This window comes from Ascochyta rabiei, chromosome 5 (assembly GCF_004011695.2).
Source record: "Ascochyta rabiei chromosome 5, complete sequence".
NCBI classification, from domain to species: Eukaryota; Fungi; Ascomycota; class Dothideomycetes; order Pleosporales; family Didymellaceae; genus Ascochyta; species Ascochyta rabiei.
This window is the reverse complement of record NC_082409.1, coordinates 845782-860784: the sequence shown is the minus strand read 5'-3', so window position 1 is coordinate 860784 and position 15003 is coordinate 845782. Positions and strand designations below refer to the sequence as shown.

The 15003-nt window shown below is 50.1% G+C and overlaps 4 protein-coding genes across 4 annotated transcripts, besides 2 other annotated features; 2 read left to right on the top strand and 2 right to left on the bottom strand.

Annotated features, from left to right (window-relative positions):
- Window positions 1-289: 289 nt before the first annotated feature.
- EKO05_0003434 (uncharacterized protein) lies at window positions 290-2926 on the top strand (the record flags this gene model as incomplete). The annotated part of the gene is made up of 4 exons (XM_038938350.2): window positions 290-643; window positions 843-2120; window positions 2169-2413; window positions 2461-2926. The coding sequence occupies 4 exons, from the start codon at window positions 290-292 to the stop codon at window positions 2924-2926; spliced, it is 2343 nt and encodes a 780-aa protein (XP_038800837.2).
- A 714-nt stretch (window positions 2927-3640) lies between these two features.
- Window positions 3641-3670: a tandem repeat.
- Window positions 3671-3815: 145 nt separating this feature from the next.
- Window positions 3816-3880: a tandem repeat.
- A 2232-nt stretch (window positions 3881-6112) lies between these two features.
- EKO05_0003433 (uncharacterized protein) lies at window positions 6113-6632 on the bottom strand (the record flags this gene model as incomplete). The annotated part of the gene is made up of 3 exons (XM_038938344.1): window positions 6113-6136; window positions 6183-6406; window positions 6458-6632. The coding sequence occupies 3 exons, from the start codon at window positions 6630-6632 to the stop codon at window positions 6113-6115; spliced, it is 423 nt and encodes a 140-aa protein (XP_038800838.1).
- Window positions 6633-9776: 3144 nt separating this feature from the next.
- On the top strand, window positions 9777-11623 carry EKO05_0003432 (uncharacterized protein; the record flags this gene model as incomplete). Its single annotated transcript, XM_038938631.2, has 2 exons — window positions 9777-10048; window positions 10099-11623. The coding sequence occupies 2 exons, from the start codon at window positions 9777-9779 to the stop codon at window positions 11621-11623; spliced, it is 1797 nt and encodes a 598-aa protein (XP_038800839.2).
- Window positions 11624-12653: 1030 nt separating this feature from the next.
- On the bottom strand, window positions 12654-14961 carry EKO05_0003431 (NAD(+) synthase (glutamine-hydrolyzing); the record flags this gene model as incomplete). Its single annotated transcript, XM_038938470.1, has 4 exons — window positions 12654-14392; window positions 14445-14545; window positions 14594-14748; window positions 14821-14961. The coding sequence occupies 4 exons, from the start codon at window positions 14959-14961 to the stop codon at window positions 12654-12656; spliced, it is 2136 nt and encodes a 711-aa protein (XP_038800840.1).
- Between the last annotated feature and the right edge of the window lie 42 nt (window positions 14962-15003).

The following is a 15003-nucleotide window of genomic DNA, read 5'->3' as shown; positions in this document are numbered from 1 at the left end:
GCCCACGAGCAGAGTTGCGCTTCCTTGATGCAAGCCTCTTCGCATTAGCATGCGGCCACGGGAGCAGCCGCATACCGCATCGATCTTTACTAGAAGCAGACTGCTGTCTGTATTCTTGCTTGGCTCCACAGAACACAACTTAGACGTGCTCCGGTACCTCGATAGTGTCTCGGTGTTGGGTCAAGTCTCGTCACGATTGAGGGCTGGTCTTTTTCGCAGCCTGCTTAGGAGATGCTGGGTATTGTCGGTGCGCACCTGAGCTTTCGCATATACGTACCCAGTGCCTCCAATGGCTTACGAGTTACGAGTGATTCGGTTTTACATGGCCTTGCCTAACGAGTATCAGCTACCGACGATTGTGCCCGCTTATACAACTGCAGCAAGCTTATCAGATTCGTGGTTGACACTTGAAACTTGCGTACGACGACAGGAAGGCAGTGTCCGGAAGTCGGCAAGTTCAAATATCCGAGCCGGACTGCTTGGCGAATGTGCCTCCTTCCTCGGTGCCATGCCACTCACCTTAGCGGAAGAGTCTCATCCTTTAGTCACATCACTACCAGTCCTCATTGATTTACTAATGCCAGAAGAGAACTGGGCCGCGCACGGCGGCGTGCAAGCGTGTGATTTATGCCACGCCAGAAAGGTGTGTGGCACAGTCCGATATCCACCACCAGCCTCATCATGTTGATCATGTTTACTTGTCGCTATGTTGTGCCCGTATAGTACAAGTTATCTCAACATACGGAGAAATTTGAGGACGAATAGAAAGTAGATACATTGCACCGCAAAAGAGGATCTGCAGCGAGAGTGGCTTGACCTGCCGAAACTAACGAGATTTGCAGGTCAAATGTGATCGTAAAGATCCCTGTTCTAATTGCATTACCTCGAAGAGTCAGTGTCTCCGCAATAGGCACAAACGAACTCCCCGTCCCAAGGTTCGGACTGATGATAAAATACAAGCTCTTGTACAAAGACTGTCCAGTCTTGAGAATTCCGTTCATGTCACACAAGATACCCCCAGGCCCTCGTTAAGCATCTCGGAGGAAGCTTCGCCAGACCAGCATGCGTCTTCTGAACGGCCCTTGAAGCGAAAGCGCACAAGCAGTGCAGTCAATACTGTTCCTGCAGCCACTCCGGAAGTCGACACAGCCCAGCAGCCGACGAACGAAGCGCGTAATCTGATTCAAAAAGAGCTCTCGACGAACAGCCGGTTCTCTGTGCACCAGCGCTCAGTGCTTGAGACGGCGATATCTTTTGTCGATCATCTGTCAAACGCGCCAGTACCGACCATGAAGGATCGCAGTACTTTCGATAAGTCGATGTACGCACCGACTGAACTTACCCAGGGGGAGATCCTTCACGTCATTCTGGGTACTGAGACCAAGAACATGGACCCAACAACAATACACTTCCACGTTCTAGATCATCTTCCATCAAAAGCAGTCGAGAGGATTGCGCTTGCTTTGATGGAAGGCACAGCGGACGAGAAGACCGAAACGCTGTACAAAGTTATTATTCACTTCAAGTTCGCTGTGGTGCTTTACGCCAGTCAGCTACAAGGACCGAAGAGCCCGGCAGTACAAAAACACATTCGACAGTTAGAGTACAACCATCTTAGTGCAGCACTTACAGCTCTGGATCACGTCAGTTTCATGACGACACCATCTCTACTCCTTGTCCAGGCCTTGATTACAGGAGCCATGATGATGCAAATTGTAGGAAATCCTGCAAGCTGTTGGGAGCTTACAGCTCATGCCTCTCGAACTCTGGTCGCGCTCGGTTACCATACAATTACGAGCAACGAGGCAAAAGACGAATATGATGAAGAGATACAAACCGCTGTGGCTTGGTGCGCTCAGATCGACAGTTGTATGAGCTTGCTACTGCTACGGCCGAGGTCCCTGCCTCCGATGAACGTCAAGATATCGTCATTGATCAGAGCCAACCCTCTGAACCAGATGAGCGTCTTCGAAGTTATAGCAATGGAGATGACCCCTATACATGACAAAATTCTGGATTTGACGCTGGCCCCTGCGTCGAAGAGGCCTGGCGTACCGCTCAAACAGGAAGTCGCGTGGCTGCGGAAGCAGATGTCCGAAATCTATAGTCTGATGCAAAGGGTAATTGGACACGCAATAAGATTCCACTCATGTGACTAACTGGTGCAGGACTGTCCAACAGCACTCTTGGATTCTGTCATGGATATATTGCTACACTGGAAATGCCTCGAATTCAAATACTTCTCGACTCTGACATCGGTCCATCGTCTTAGTCCAACAGTCACTACCGAGCCATCAGAACGGGAAGAATGTCTTCAGAGTGCGCGCAAGGCACTTGAATGTGTCAAGGTCATCGAGACCACATCGAAGAGTCTTGGCCACTTCATCGAGGGTTATGATCCTTATCTGGCTTGGTACGGAGAGCAATCCACTTGTGCATGTCTCAGCTAACGCTTCCCAGGACTATGTTGTCATATCCACTGTGCCCGTTCTTTGTGGTCTTCTGCAACGTGGTAGGTACTTCCAATGAGCGCGATTTTCAGCTGCTGCAAGCTGTCACAGATGGTATATCAGCCCTTGTCACTGAGAACAAGTACGTCAACCGGCTACATCGATTGTGTGCCACCCTTTTGAGTCTCTGCACACCACTCGTAAAAACGTCTGGCTCGCAAGACCGCAGCAATACGAATGCTGCAGTGCCAGGTTTCTCTGCTCACTCTTGGACAAATGCTTCAACGCTCTCGAGCATGAGTGACATGCCGGATATACTTGGTGTTGCACCCAGTACTGGTGGCAATACTGATGGCTTTTTGCCTTCGACGTGGAACGACGACATGATGTGGCAATTGTTTCAGTCTCAACCTTCGCTTGATTGGTTCAATGCAGATATCCTGGATCCGACATGGGACATTAGTTTACCAAAATGAAGCCATCCTGAACATGTTCTCGTCAGGTAGAAATATGGGAATGAAGACCCTCACAGTGCATCTATCCACTGAGTTGTCTCATTGCACTCATCATGGAGCAACTTTCGTCCGTACTGAACTGCCTTGTCAACCTGTTTCAGAGCTTTACTGCAGATCGATGTATGAGCTTTACCCAGTTCGACGTGATTAGGAGCCTCAGCTGCCCCATCTGGAAGATAAGGTACAGGAGGTGGACTCGAACGTCACGTTATACAGTTCAAACTTAATTGAACAAGAATGACCAAAGATTAGGTTGGCAAGGAGTATTATGTTAAGGATATTGTTAGCAGTGATGATATACTTGAGCAAAGCAGAAACATGTTCTCGATGCTGTTGTGGACGTTGGCTACGACGTTGGATGGACAACAGCCACGCAGAGCTTTTCAGCCCCTAGAATCATGTCGACGATTGCGATAGGTTGTATCGACGGCGTTGTGAATCTTTGACAACTACATCATTATTATTTCTTACATAGCGCGATGAGCGGATAGGACGGAACTTAGGTGTTAGTGTTCTTGAAGAGATGAGGTTGGGCGTCAAGGTGCGATGTCAACCTCACAACTTGTCAGACTTGTGATATAGGCCTATTTCCCTTTAGGCTCTCTCCCAAACTATTCTTAGCTCTTCCAATTCTACTAATAAGCTATGTCAACTATTGCTGATTAGAGTGGTAGCGGAGGAGGAGGAGGAGGAGGAGGAGGAGGAAGAAGAAGGAGAGAAGAAAGGGTTGTGGCCTTGCTAAGGACATTCACCCAAGCAACTGTAAAGAATATCGTTTAGGATAGCGGAACAAGGCTAGGAAATACAAGCAGCCCCAAAAGCTTTCTTTACAGAGGAGGTCGGCGGCGGCAGCACTAGCACTAGCATCAGCACCAGCATCAGCACCAGCACTATCGCTATCACTCTCACCAGCACGGTACCTCTAAGCAAGTTAAAAAGTAACAGAGTCTGACTAAGGCTCTAAGTCTTTTAAGAATGAAGACTCTGCCTCCATCATCTAAGGGAGCAAAGTATACGTTAACGCTGGGGCGATAGACAATAAGGACAAAAGGGGCTATAAAGACAGCAATGACGAGTAGTGACACTGCATTATTATTAGCTAAATTCCCTTAAACAAAGGCCTCATGAGCAAAAAGGGTAGCTAGAGTCAGGTCCAACTTGAGCATAAGAGCAACTTTCGACGTCGAAGACAGGAGGCCTGGCTCATTAGAGACCAAATAAGTCACAATGTACCTGCTCCCTTTCAATTCTCTCTCACAGTTGGCACTTGCCACAAACAGCTCAGCAACCATTATCTTGACTAAAGTATCCAACGTCAACAGCAGCGCTGCTTCAACTGCAAGTAAAATCCTGTGGTCCTATACGGTCTTGTAATCCTCCAGAAAGTCTGCGATTCCGTGCCGAAACCCTTACAAAAAACTACCTTTACGTCCGACTTCGCGGTACCCTGGGATCGTATTCTCTAGCTTTCTGCATGGTCTGCGCTTCGCACTTTAATGTACAGCATAACTCTTCCTATAACAACACAGCGATGCCCTACTCTGCCTTCTTTTCTCTTGCATAGTTTCTACATGATGTTGGCCAAGTCATTGACGTATCTTTCTGGTTGTCATTTCCGTGTCGATTGTGCTCGCACAATTCTGTTCCCGTGAATGCAAGAACAAATCCTAGCCTAAGATACAGTTGCATTTAGTAATAGTATAGGCGTGGTGTATGCAGACTGTGTTGCCAGGTAAAACTTGGCGTTGAGCCCTGTCTTTTTGACAGCGTATCTCACAAACATCTTAAAAGGGTTGAGGTTGGTAGTGAGTCTATCCAACGAACGGATACAGATGGTAACATCAGCATTCAGAGGAACTAGATCAAAGAGTAGAAATGAACTGTTCGGTATCAGTGATTACTTTTGCCTGTCCTGGCTTCTCATGGACCTAGACAGAGCCGTGTATACGAAGGTTGAGCCTTTGTGTCCGAGCGTTCTTTTCTTACGACACGAGAAGCACGACTATATAGCCGTATAGGCCGTCAGACATACACCATCGAAAAGCAGAACACTAACCACCCAATGTTTCACTCTGCTGTGGCTAGAAACTAGCGGACCACGCCAGATCGTCCTCGTAATTCAAAGTTTGCAGATTCCATATTCATCGACGATCCTGTTGATCAGTGGAGCTCATGCGGCGAGTAGATTTCAGTCGACACTTTCCCACCGCAGTTACGATGAAGTTGCCCATTGGGAATTCAGTAGTTTTGGCCAACTGGGAGGTGTGAAAGGAACGGATGAGAGAGCTGCTGATCAGTATTACGGATCTAACCGGTTCACAGTGCTGGTGCTACTTGGCCCTGTTAGTATTCCGGCCGCCCTTAAGCATGTGCAAAAGAACGTTGAGTTGCGCAGCTTAATTCAACCGACAGCCCTTCGAGGACATCGGGGTTCTGTTGGCGAAAGACCAGGAGGCGCTCGATGCACTGGTTCGCACTAGACTGTGCATATTAGTTGATGAGGTTGGGGTTAGTGGTCCTGCTGTTCGGACGGGTGGCGGAAGGGAAGCGTGGCGACCTTCACCGCACAGCAGACAAAAAAATTCAATTACTCCCCAATCACAACAGCTGTGGTATTTCTGTACGGACAAAAAGATCCACAACCTTGAGATTAAGAGTCTCACGCGCTACCGATTGTGCCAGCCGGGCTGCTATTGATGGAATGATAAGTGCATATAATAAATAAATACCTGTTTGTAGTGCAGACTTGTGCGCTCTTTGCTCTGCTCCACGCTGTCCGTCCACTCTGAGGTCAGCTCGAAAAAACTGGATGGGTTTTGTCGACACAATATCAAACTTCTCCGTGACTGACCGGCGCTAACCTAGGTTCCTGGCGGGTTTAGCAAACTGTCCCCAGCCAGAGTCCAGACAGGTGGTTGTGCACTCGAATGAGGCAACAGCATGCCTGTCGTAATAGGCATAGAATGAGAGACAAACGTGTCACGGCATGGGGAAAAGGCAGTAATTCCAACACCTGCGCAACTTCGATCATGTTGTGAGGTTGTCAGCAAAGATCAACACCGTGTCTGTCCCACTCAGCTAGTCAATTCCATCGACCCTGTAACAAAGTTTGATTCTACATTTTCTGCTCTACTTGGTGCTGGCAACCTACTTACTTTGTGCCCCAGTGTCCTGGCCAGCTATTAGTATCATTTGCTTCCGAATGATGCATACTTACCAGATAAACCTGATAGAAGTCCATCTTCACTTTTCCGGCATCCCTGACGAGGTGCGCACGCGCCGCCCACTCGAGGCCAGACTCACCGCCAGCCTTCAGACCGTACTGGACTGTCCCATACAGCATGGCTTCGTTTGAGTTGGGACCGAACGGAAAAATCTTAATCGCCTTATGCTTCCTACTAGCGACCTTCTCCCACATTCCTTTACGAAGCGCAAGGATCTCTAGATGCCATGAGCCAGAGGCTGGGGAAGTAAAGGGGCTACATAGCGTACCATCTGAGCCCTGGGCTTTCTTCGATGCCATTACCAAGGTCGCATTCTGAGTGAAGTTCTCAACATACTTCTCATGCGCATCTGGCGTGTCTGACGTAGCGTAGAATTCCTCGAAGAACCTCTTGTAGGCTGTCTCGAATTCGACTGGCGGGTATTCGGAAGCGTAAGCAGACATAGTTTTATTGTATTGTACAATAATAGAACACGATGCAGTTGTAGTTGAGGTTGAAGCGTCCGCAGCAAATCTCCGTGCTCTCCACCCTCACGAGATTGACATACACGCTGGCATCGGCTGCGGGACGTCCGGAAACCGCAGCCGGGAGGGACGCTAGAGCTAGTCAAGGCAAGCTCGACCAATCAAAGTTTGACAGCGGAGAAAGCACGAACGCGCTTTGAGGATTCTGTCTCAAACACACACGTTGCACATGCTCGTCGTTCCCCGAGATTCCAGGACTTCCAGCACATCTCGGCTTTATTACTTACGTTCTGCTCTTAGCGCTACCTCTGTAGTCAGCATCGCGGCATCACAGCCTGTGTCAGCTTGCGTGCAGCTGCGAAAGACACGAGCACCGACCGTATTACGTAGCCTACTGCGCCTGAAGACTGTGTTGCAAAGTGGATGAGTGGAATTACTCATGGGCAGAGCGACTCGACATGGGCGGAACGATTTCAATGGTACGCTGCGGAGCGGAGTGTCGGTGCTAGACCCACAGCCGCATCTTCGCTGTCTTTTTCGGAGTAGGGGTCCACTCTTTCCTGCCTGCAGCGTGCAAACTAGCCGCAGACCCTGTGATGTGGATGAGAGTAGCCGCCAGGCTGGAAGCCCAAGATGAGGTTCACATCACGTTGGGTGTGGCGTTTCGAATTGGAAATTCGTATTCGGAACATCCAGGATCAGCCTACAAGGACAAGGATGTCAGAGTCTTCTTGAACCTTGTACCATCGACGGCCGGAGACATGGATCAACGAAATTTTGCGCAGCTAATGTACAAGCAGGCATATCTGCGGTGACATTCGGCGTCATTGATGACAATAGCTTCATTGCAAGAGCTCCAGTAAGATTTTTACCCCTATTGCAACAGATTGGGCTGAAAGTCGAACAAAATAGAAAATACGACAGGAGACAGAGTCGACGCTCCGAAACTTGCGCACAGGAGCTTTAATCTGTCTGTCCCTATTCGAAGCTCTAGGGTCGATACTCCCTCCGACTCGTCTTGCTAGGGAAGGCTAACGGGCGTACGATGGTTGCCCCCATTCAACGTCAGCGTCTCCTCATCCATCGCACTATCCGAGTGACGATCTTGCTTGGACCTCATCGGAGAGCCTCCGTTGGTGTTCACAATTATAATCCGGGTGTCAGCCGCGTCGTCCCTTCTCCCGCGTTGTACGTACAAGGTTCGGACAAACAGCATCTTGAACGTCCGGCGTAACCTATAGAGCATTTCCTGGTCGAACCATGGCTTGCACGTGGCATGATGCTTAAACAAAGTCCACAGCAATATTGGTATTTCGGGTCAATGTCGAAGAACCACCGCTGGCCAATTACAGCCCAGCAATGCCACTATTGTACTAGAAACCCACACTTTCCGCTCTAACCCATGCCTAAGAAATCCTTAGAACTCACCATGCAGAGGTATGTCAAATAGCCTGGGTTTTTCTTAGCGCACACACGCGATATCTCATCGGGATGTCGTCTGTGGCGCCTCAGCGGCTTCGAAGGGTCCGCCATGGCCAAGTTCGCGACACACCTTGACGTCGCGAACCACCTCTAGAACTTTTCTCGCAACCCCTATTCGCTCTAATTTGTCTAAACGTCGATCAACTAATATAGCACCGGATTCTCAAACGACTAATTCCTGTCAGATTTTTGCCGCTGCGCTAAGCATGGGTCCGTCTCCGGCAGTATGTCCAACTCGAGGCTGCAGCAAACTCACGTCTTCCATGACGCAAGAACTTGTCGGTCAAGAAGGGAGCATTACTCAAAGACAGTTGGGTTGCTTGTCTAAGCCTCAACATTTGGACGCACAGGTGTTCTGTTCCGGAGATGCTCGTTTCACAATCCAAGGTCGACGTCTATTGAATGTTTACCGTTACAATAATGATCCTGGCAGCCAAGCTCAGAAAGAAGATTCCTGAACCGTAAAGTCGGACATGCAAGGATAGACGGGCCGGATTCTCGCCGTTCTTGAAGGTTGTGGCTTGACGCTGCCACATGTCAACTAACCTTGCGGGCGTCCCAACCCTAGGTATGCGCGGTTACTTGGCGTTCGCTCAGTGTGGTGTAAGTCTTCCAGTTAGCTCCGATCTATTTCCTCGTCATCGACGTCTTACCTTGAAGGATGTTGAGCGAAACCCACATCGTCAAGGGGTTAGCATTGTGGTTAGAACAGCCGGCGTGGATACCATGAGCTCGCACATTGGAGGAGCCCCGCAAACCTCGTATGTACATGGGTGATGCAAGTTCGCCGCTGGCCTAGGCTCCTAGCCTTCCGGTTCTCTGTATATACACCTTCTGTTCCTTCTTTCTTATGGCTACAGCAACTACATACTACTTTTTAATTCTATAATGGCATCGTCATATCCACAGTACGGGGTAGAGGGCTCCAACGAAAAGCAAGACCAACCTCGCACCTATAATCGTCAATCTTACTCAGCACCTATCGAAGATGTTACTATTCCGGCGCACCTCCTTCGAGCTACCGGAAATCTTGGGTCTGTACGAGACAAAGACCACCATTTAGCATGGGAACCTCAACAGCCTTCGATGGCAGATGAGGAGCAGGGAATAACTGGACGGAAAGAGAGCCTCATCAGAAAAGGAAGTCTTGCATATCGTCTCAACAGTCGATCGACAACTCGTCCTACGCAATCAACCAGACGAAATCACCAGAACTCACAACGTTCGGGACATCGCTCAGTCACGTTTGACAGTCATCCCCAACACCTAGACGTCACGTCGCCATCGGGGCACGAAGAAGCTGCAGCAGAGAAGAACATTCGACATCTGTCTTGGGTATCTGGTGGACAGGATGTCCTTACCGTTTCGCGATCAAACAGTGTACTTGAACCTGCACTTCGCTCACCAGGTCGGGTAGCCACCAATGACGCTTTCGATTCTACACACATCCACAACCAAACCAGTTCCAGTTCTGTGTGGTCTAACGATGACCCTTTCGCAACAAGAAACAATTCGATCGATGGAAGCGAGAAAGGTTACAAGGAGCCCGAAAACGCCTACGCTCCTGCTGGTCAAAAGCAGAGGAGGGGTACTTTTGGGTCTGTCGTCGATGCAGTTATGCCAAACAGTCTTGCCAGAAAGATGACGAACGCCTCTTTCAACGGCCTACAGAGGAAAGGTTCTGTCTGGAAGACGTACGAGAATGCAAAGAAGCGAGGCGCAGAGTTACAAAGGGAGAAGTGGGCGCAAATTGTGTTTGAATACGGCATCTACTTGTTCCTTCTGTGTTTCATCTACTTTGTCCTCATTGGCCAACCTCTGTGGATGGGAGCCGTCTGGTGGTTGTACTGGGTGGTCGAGAACAAGTTTGTCTTCACTGGCGGCTTCGCCATCACCCTCGGCATAGCCTTGTTGTAAGTCCCATCACCATATCTCGTTTTATAGCCCACTGATCGGCCTCCAGCTACGCCTTCGTTCCTCTCCTCATCTTTTTCGAAAAGGACCCTCCTCCAGCCACATCTACTGCCGAAACCAAGATCCAGGATAATGTCAAGGATACTGCGCTCCTGATTCCCTGTTACAAGTCTGCCCAGCTTATTGGCGCCACGCTTGAAGCAGCCTTAAAGATCTTCCCACCGTCGCACATCTACGTCCTAGCCAATGGAAATAGCCCTACACCTCTCGACAACACCGAGGAAGTGTGCGCACCTTACGGAGTCAACCACCTGTGGTGTCCAATTGGCTCTAAGATTGTTGCCCAGTATGTCGGAGCCTATGCAGCCAAGGCTTTCAAAAACGTGCTGCTCATCGATGACGATTGCGCACTACCCGACAACTTTCCAGTCGTGACTGATCGTCTCAAGGGCAATGTCATGTGCCTGGGCTACACCATCAAGTCTGTGGGACCTAACTCCTCTAAGGGCAACTTGTGCCAGCAGGCGCAAGATCTTGAGTACAAGCTCAGTGGCATCCAGCGCGAGTTTGCTGGCAAGGTTGGCTCGGCCACGTTTCCCCATGGTGCTATCGCTCTCTGGGATCGCGATCTCCTCATCAAGACATTCCACGAACATCCTGGATTCAGCGTCTCTGAGGATTGGTTTTTCGGTCACGTTGCACGCAAGCTCGGGTCTCGTATCAAGATGTGCTCGCAGGTCTTTGTCGAGACAGAAACACCGACTGCTGTGTTCTTCTCGTCAGGTGGCTCTCGTGGTGGTTTTGGTGAAATGACCATCTTCTCGCAGCGCTTCAAACGCTGGAATTTCTTCTTTGTTAACGGCATGTACTACAACATGGCCTACATCTTCGGCAGCTGGAAACTCGGCTGGTGGGAAATCGGCGCAAAGATCTTCGTCTTCCAAGAGGTCTACGAGACTCTACTCTACCTCGTCTCTCCTTTCATTCTTCCCATCTCGTTTATTGTCAGGCCCAGCTTTGCCGGTATTCTTCTCGCCGCCACCATCCTCATGTACCTGATCAACACGGTCATCTTCAACGAGGTTCACTTGCGACGTAAGAACGAACGCCTCGGCTGGGTACTCGTTTACGTCTATTATCTTCCCTACAAGATCGTCCTCACCGGCGTCAATGTCGCAAGCTGCTATTGGTCGCTCTACAAATACGCCCGCTATTTCGCAAAGCGCCACCCTAAAGTCATCGAAGACGAAAAAGCCGTTGAGGTCATCGTGCGTCTGGAAGAAACTCAGATGGCGGCCGGCGCTGGTGGTCTCGGACGAAGCCTGACTGTGCGTACCGTGCGCACCAGACAGACGCCTGATCATCCCGATCAAGACAACGTAGATCCTTTTGAGCAAGCACACGCCGAGGGTATTGCGGCTGTCGACTACGCCGCTATCAATAACGTCAATGTCGATCGCCAGCCTTCTCATTCCAACAGCGATCCGTTTGGGGACAGTAATAGAGCTAGCTTGCATGCGACAGTCAGAGATACGGACACCTTGATGTCCAACCACCCTGGCAAAAGCATTTGATTCCCTACAGTTACTCTCTTTTTTTTGTATATACACTACGGCCAAGTTCTGTTTTTGTACCTTGCATGGCGTTCGAGCGGCACTAAAACTCTGCCTGCCACACTACCCACCACGGGTTTCCTTCCTATACTTCACTTCGAAGCACACTCTTACAAACACAATTTAGAACAATCAAGTACAATCGTGCGATATCATGAATATACCCTCGGACATGTGACTACTTGATTATGTGTGTTCGTTCGATCTCAGCATCATCTATACAGCCACAATCTGGTTTCCGGCCGCAAGCGATGCGGGGAAACGACACCATTACTGTCTTCCTGCTGGTGCAGTAGGCCTGCGCACATGTACCCACAATAGGACGCTTCTTGAGCTCGCCGATCCCAAAGCTGCGATTGCAGTCACACCGAAAGACGTTCGCTAGTTTCCAGTCGATCAAACGACGGACTGCTGGGTACTCTGGTACATGCCGCGTCGGTGATGCAGCGTTTAAGCACGAAGTTTGCAAGGTCGTCAGTGGCGGTCCGGGCCAGCTCCGGGTCTGCTCCTCAGATCTTGCAACTATAGTCGAAGCTCCGCAGCTGCCAGCGACGTCAAGATTTAGCTCTGTCCGGCAGCACATGTACGATCTCGAGGTCTGGACAGTGAGTTCACCAACACCCTCAACGTCACCGGACATGGCCAGTTGAGATGCTCGAAATTAGACCTTGCTGCCCGGAATGAGCTCCGCGATCTAGATTAACATCTATAAGCTGACTGTAGGCCCCTCGAGATAGTATTTGAACAAGCACACTACACGGCCTCTGACGTCCTTAGGTCATCATAGTAGCCGCTAGACATGAGTCATTCACTCAACTAGCTAGCCCACATTTTTAGGAATTCTGGGCAGCAAAATTGTTATTGGAGAAGGTAATCGCGAAACGAGTGTGATATCAAGTTGTGGCGTTGGTAAGCGTGCGCCACACCCGCTACTGATGATGATGACCCAATACAATCGAGCCGATACCAGTAAGCTATACACAGTGACTCACTAAGGCCGTAATGCCAAGCCTTTTCGCATTTCTCTCTTCCCTTCAATGTCGTAAACCATCAGGTCGATGCGCTTGCAATCCAGGCTGCTCTGGAACTCAGGGTACAGGAATGGTCTTGGGTCCTCTGCGCTGTACTCCGCGGTGTGATATGCAGGTGTCATAGTCGTCATTTTGTGTCGGTTGATGGCATAGAAATGATGGAACCTCTTCACCAAGACTGCAGTTTCTTCTGGACTCTTCTCGTCACGCCATTCGATCAGCATCCGCTCGAACATAGCGACGGGACCCATTCGCTCCTCCTTCCGTAGCTTCGCCATAGTGAATATTTCCTCATATGTCATGCCCATATCTTTTTCGTCCGACTCGACGCGGTGGGACCTTCTAGGCTCGAGCTCACCAGTTGGCGGTGCATCGAGGAACTCACCAAGGACAGGAAGGGAGAAGGATGTCTGTGCCCAGCGGATTAAGCGTCTGATATCCAGCTTAGACATACCCCCTGTGGCGCTCAAGTCAGCGGAACTGCAGTCGTGTTTTGTCACGTTGCCCCGCAGGCACTCCTCTAGGTTGACAGAGCCCAGAACAAGGAGTGCACCACCTCCTTGCCTCTTTCGAATCGTCGGCAACATCTGAGCGAAGTAGTATGCCGTCACCATACGCCCGCGGGCTTGGATGTTGTGGAGAGCCAGGTTCTCCGCCTTGCTGCCTCCGTAAATGCTGAACTTGGGCTCATAATTCGTGAACTGTCCAAGCAGTTTCTTCTGCGCCTCGAACAAACCATCGATACTCATATCGAAGTGGTACGCGCCGATGTTGTCGGCAAGTCGTTGCGCACGGGAGCGTGTCTCGGCCGATGAGTGAGCAGTGACACCCATGTACATGGTGTGGAGGATGCAGTTGCACAGCTCTTCAGGTGTAGATGGGAGCCAACCGTCCTCGGTTTGCGGATACCTGATGATGCGTTTCAAGTCTGCTGCAACCTGCTCGTTTGCTTCCTGAACTGCGGCCATGACGACTCGACACATACCATAGACCAGAGTTGCCGTTGAACATGAGTCGATGCCTCCACTGAGAGGGCAAAGAAAGCCTGCTGCTTTGCTACGCCGGAGCATATCCCAAAGCCAGCATGCTGGCCCCAAGACGAGCTCTTCTTCGGGGCTGTGTGTTCGTAGGGGTTGACGTGTAACATGACGACCACTATCGTTGGCGCCAGCGTTCGACCTCGAAAGGCTAAAGTCCACCTTAATGCGCTCGTAAGCTGGACCTTTGGACGGGGTTCCACCCAGTCGTCCAACGTCCTGACGGTAGCATCGGACTTGGTTCAAGTCGACTCTGGCTGTCACTACTTCCACATCGTTCAGGGTAAACTGCAGTCCCTGCGCCGCAATCGTGCCATTGACCATAACAGTGGCTTTGCCGCCATAGTAGAACCGGTCTCCGTCACAACCCTTCTGGTTGGAATATATGATGATTCCTCCACTCTCTTTCACCAATTGTTGCATATGCTGGAGTAGAGCAGATGTTTTGCCAACGCTCTGCTGGAAAGCAGCTGATACAGTGAAGATGTCAACGCCATTTTGAACTAATTCATAGTGCTGCGAACCAGGTGTGAGGAGGTCTTCGCTGTACATCGCCGCATCTCGAGTTGACACAATGGCATCTCCGAGCGGGACTGTTCTGTAACCGAGGGCGGCTGCCACTTGCGGAGGCAAGTGATATTCCTCGAGGTAGCTGGGCGTGCCTGCATCTTTGTCAGCAATCTTGCTGGACTTGAGAGACTGAATTTCTCATACTCCACGCGTGAAAGTAACGCGTCTCGTTGTAATTGCCTTCGTTTGCAAGCCATAGCTTGGGACGTATCAGGATGATCTTGCCATTGAGCGCTATGATACGGCTGACCCAAGGTCAGTGTGAGTTGTCAAATTCTGTGAGTTTCATTCACCAATTAAGGCGTTGCTTGCCATGCTTCACCGGCATACCGATGTCAAGAAGTACCTCGTTGCAGGTCTCATCACCGAGAATCTCGAGGAGCATATGCCAGGAATTTGTGTAGATGTCGTCCTCTAGAAAGTGGTCCAAGCAGCCGTAGCCACATATCTAGTCTTCGTTAGTACCTTTCCTGAGAACATGCGAAAAACCGTGGCAGAAGAAGAAGCATCTTTTGTTCACCTCGAGCTCAGATCCAACACGAACGCTTGCCCTGCGGGCTTTAGCCTCCTGGATGCTTGCCTTTATACGAGCCAGGTTTCCCTCCCAATCGAGTGCCCACTGATTGAGCGAACAGGACGCTACAATTACTTGTTGAGACATGTTACTCAATCGCAAAGGTTGGTACTAGCAAAGACGAGGAAT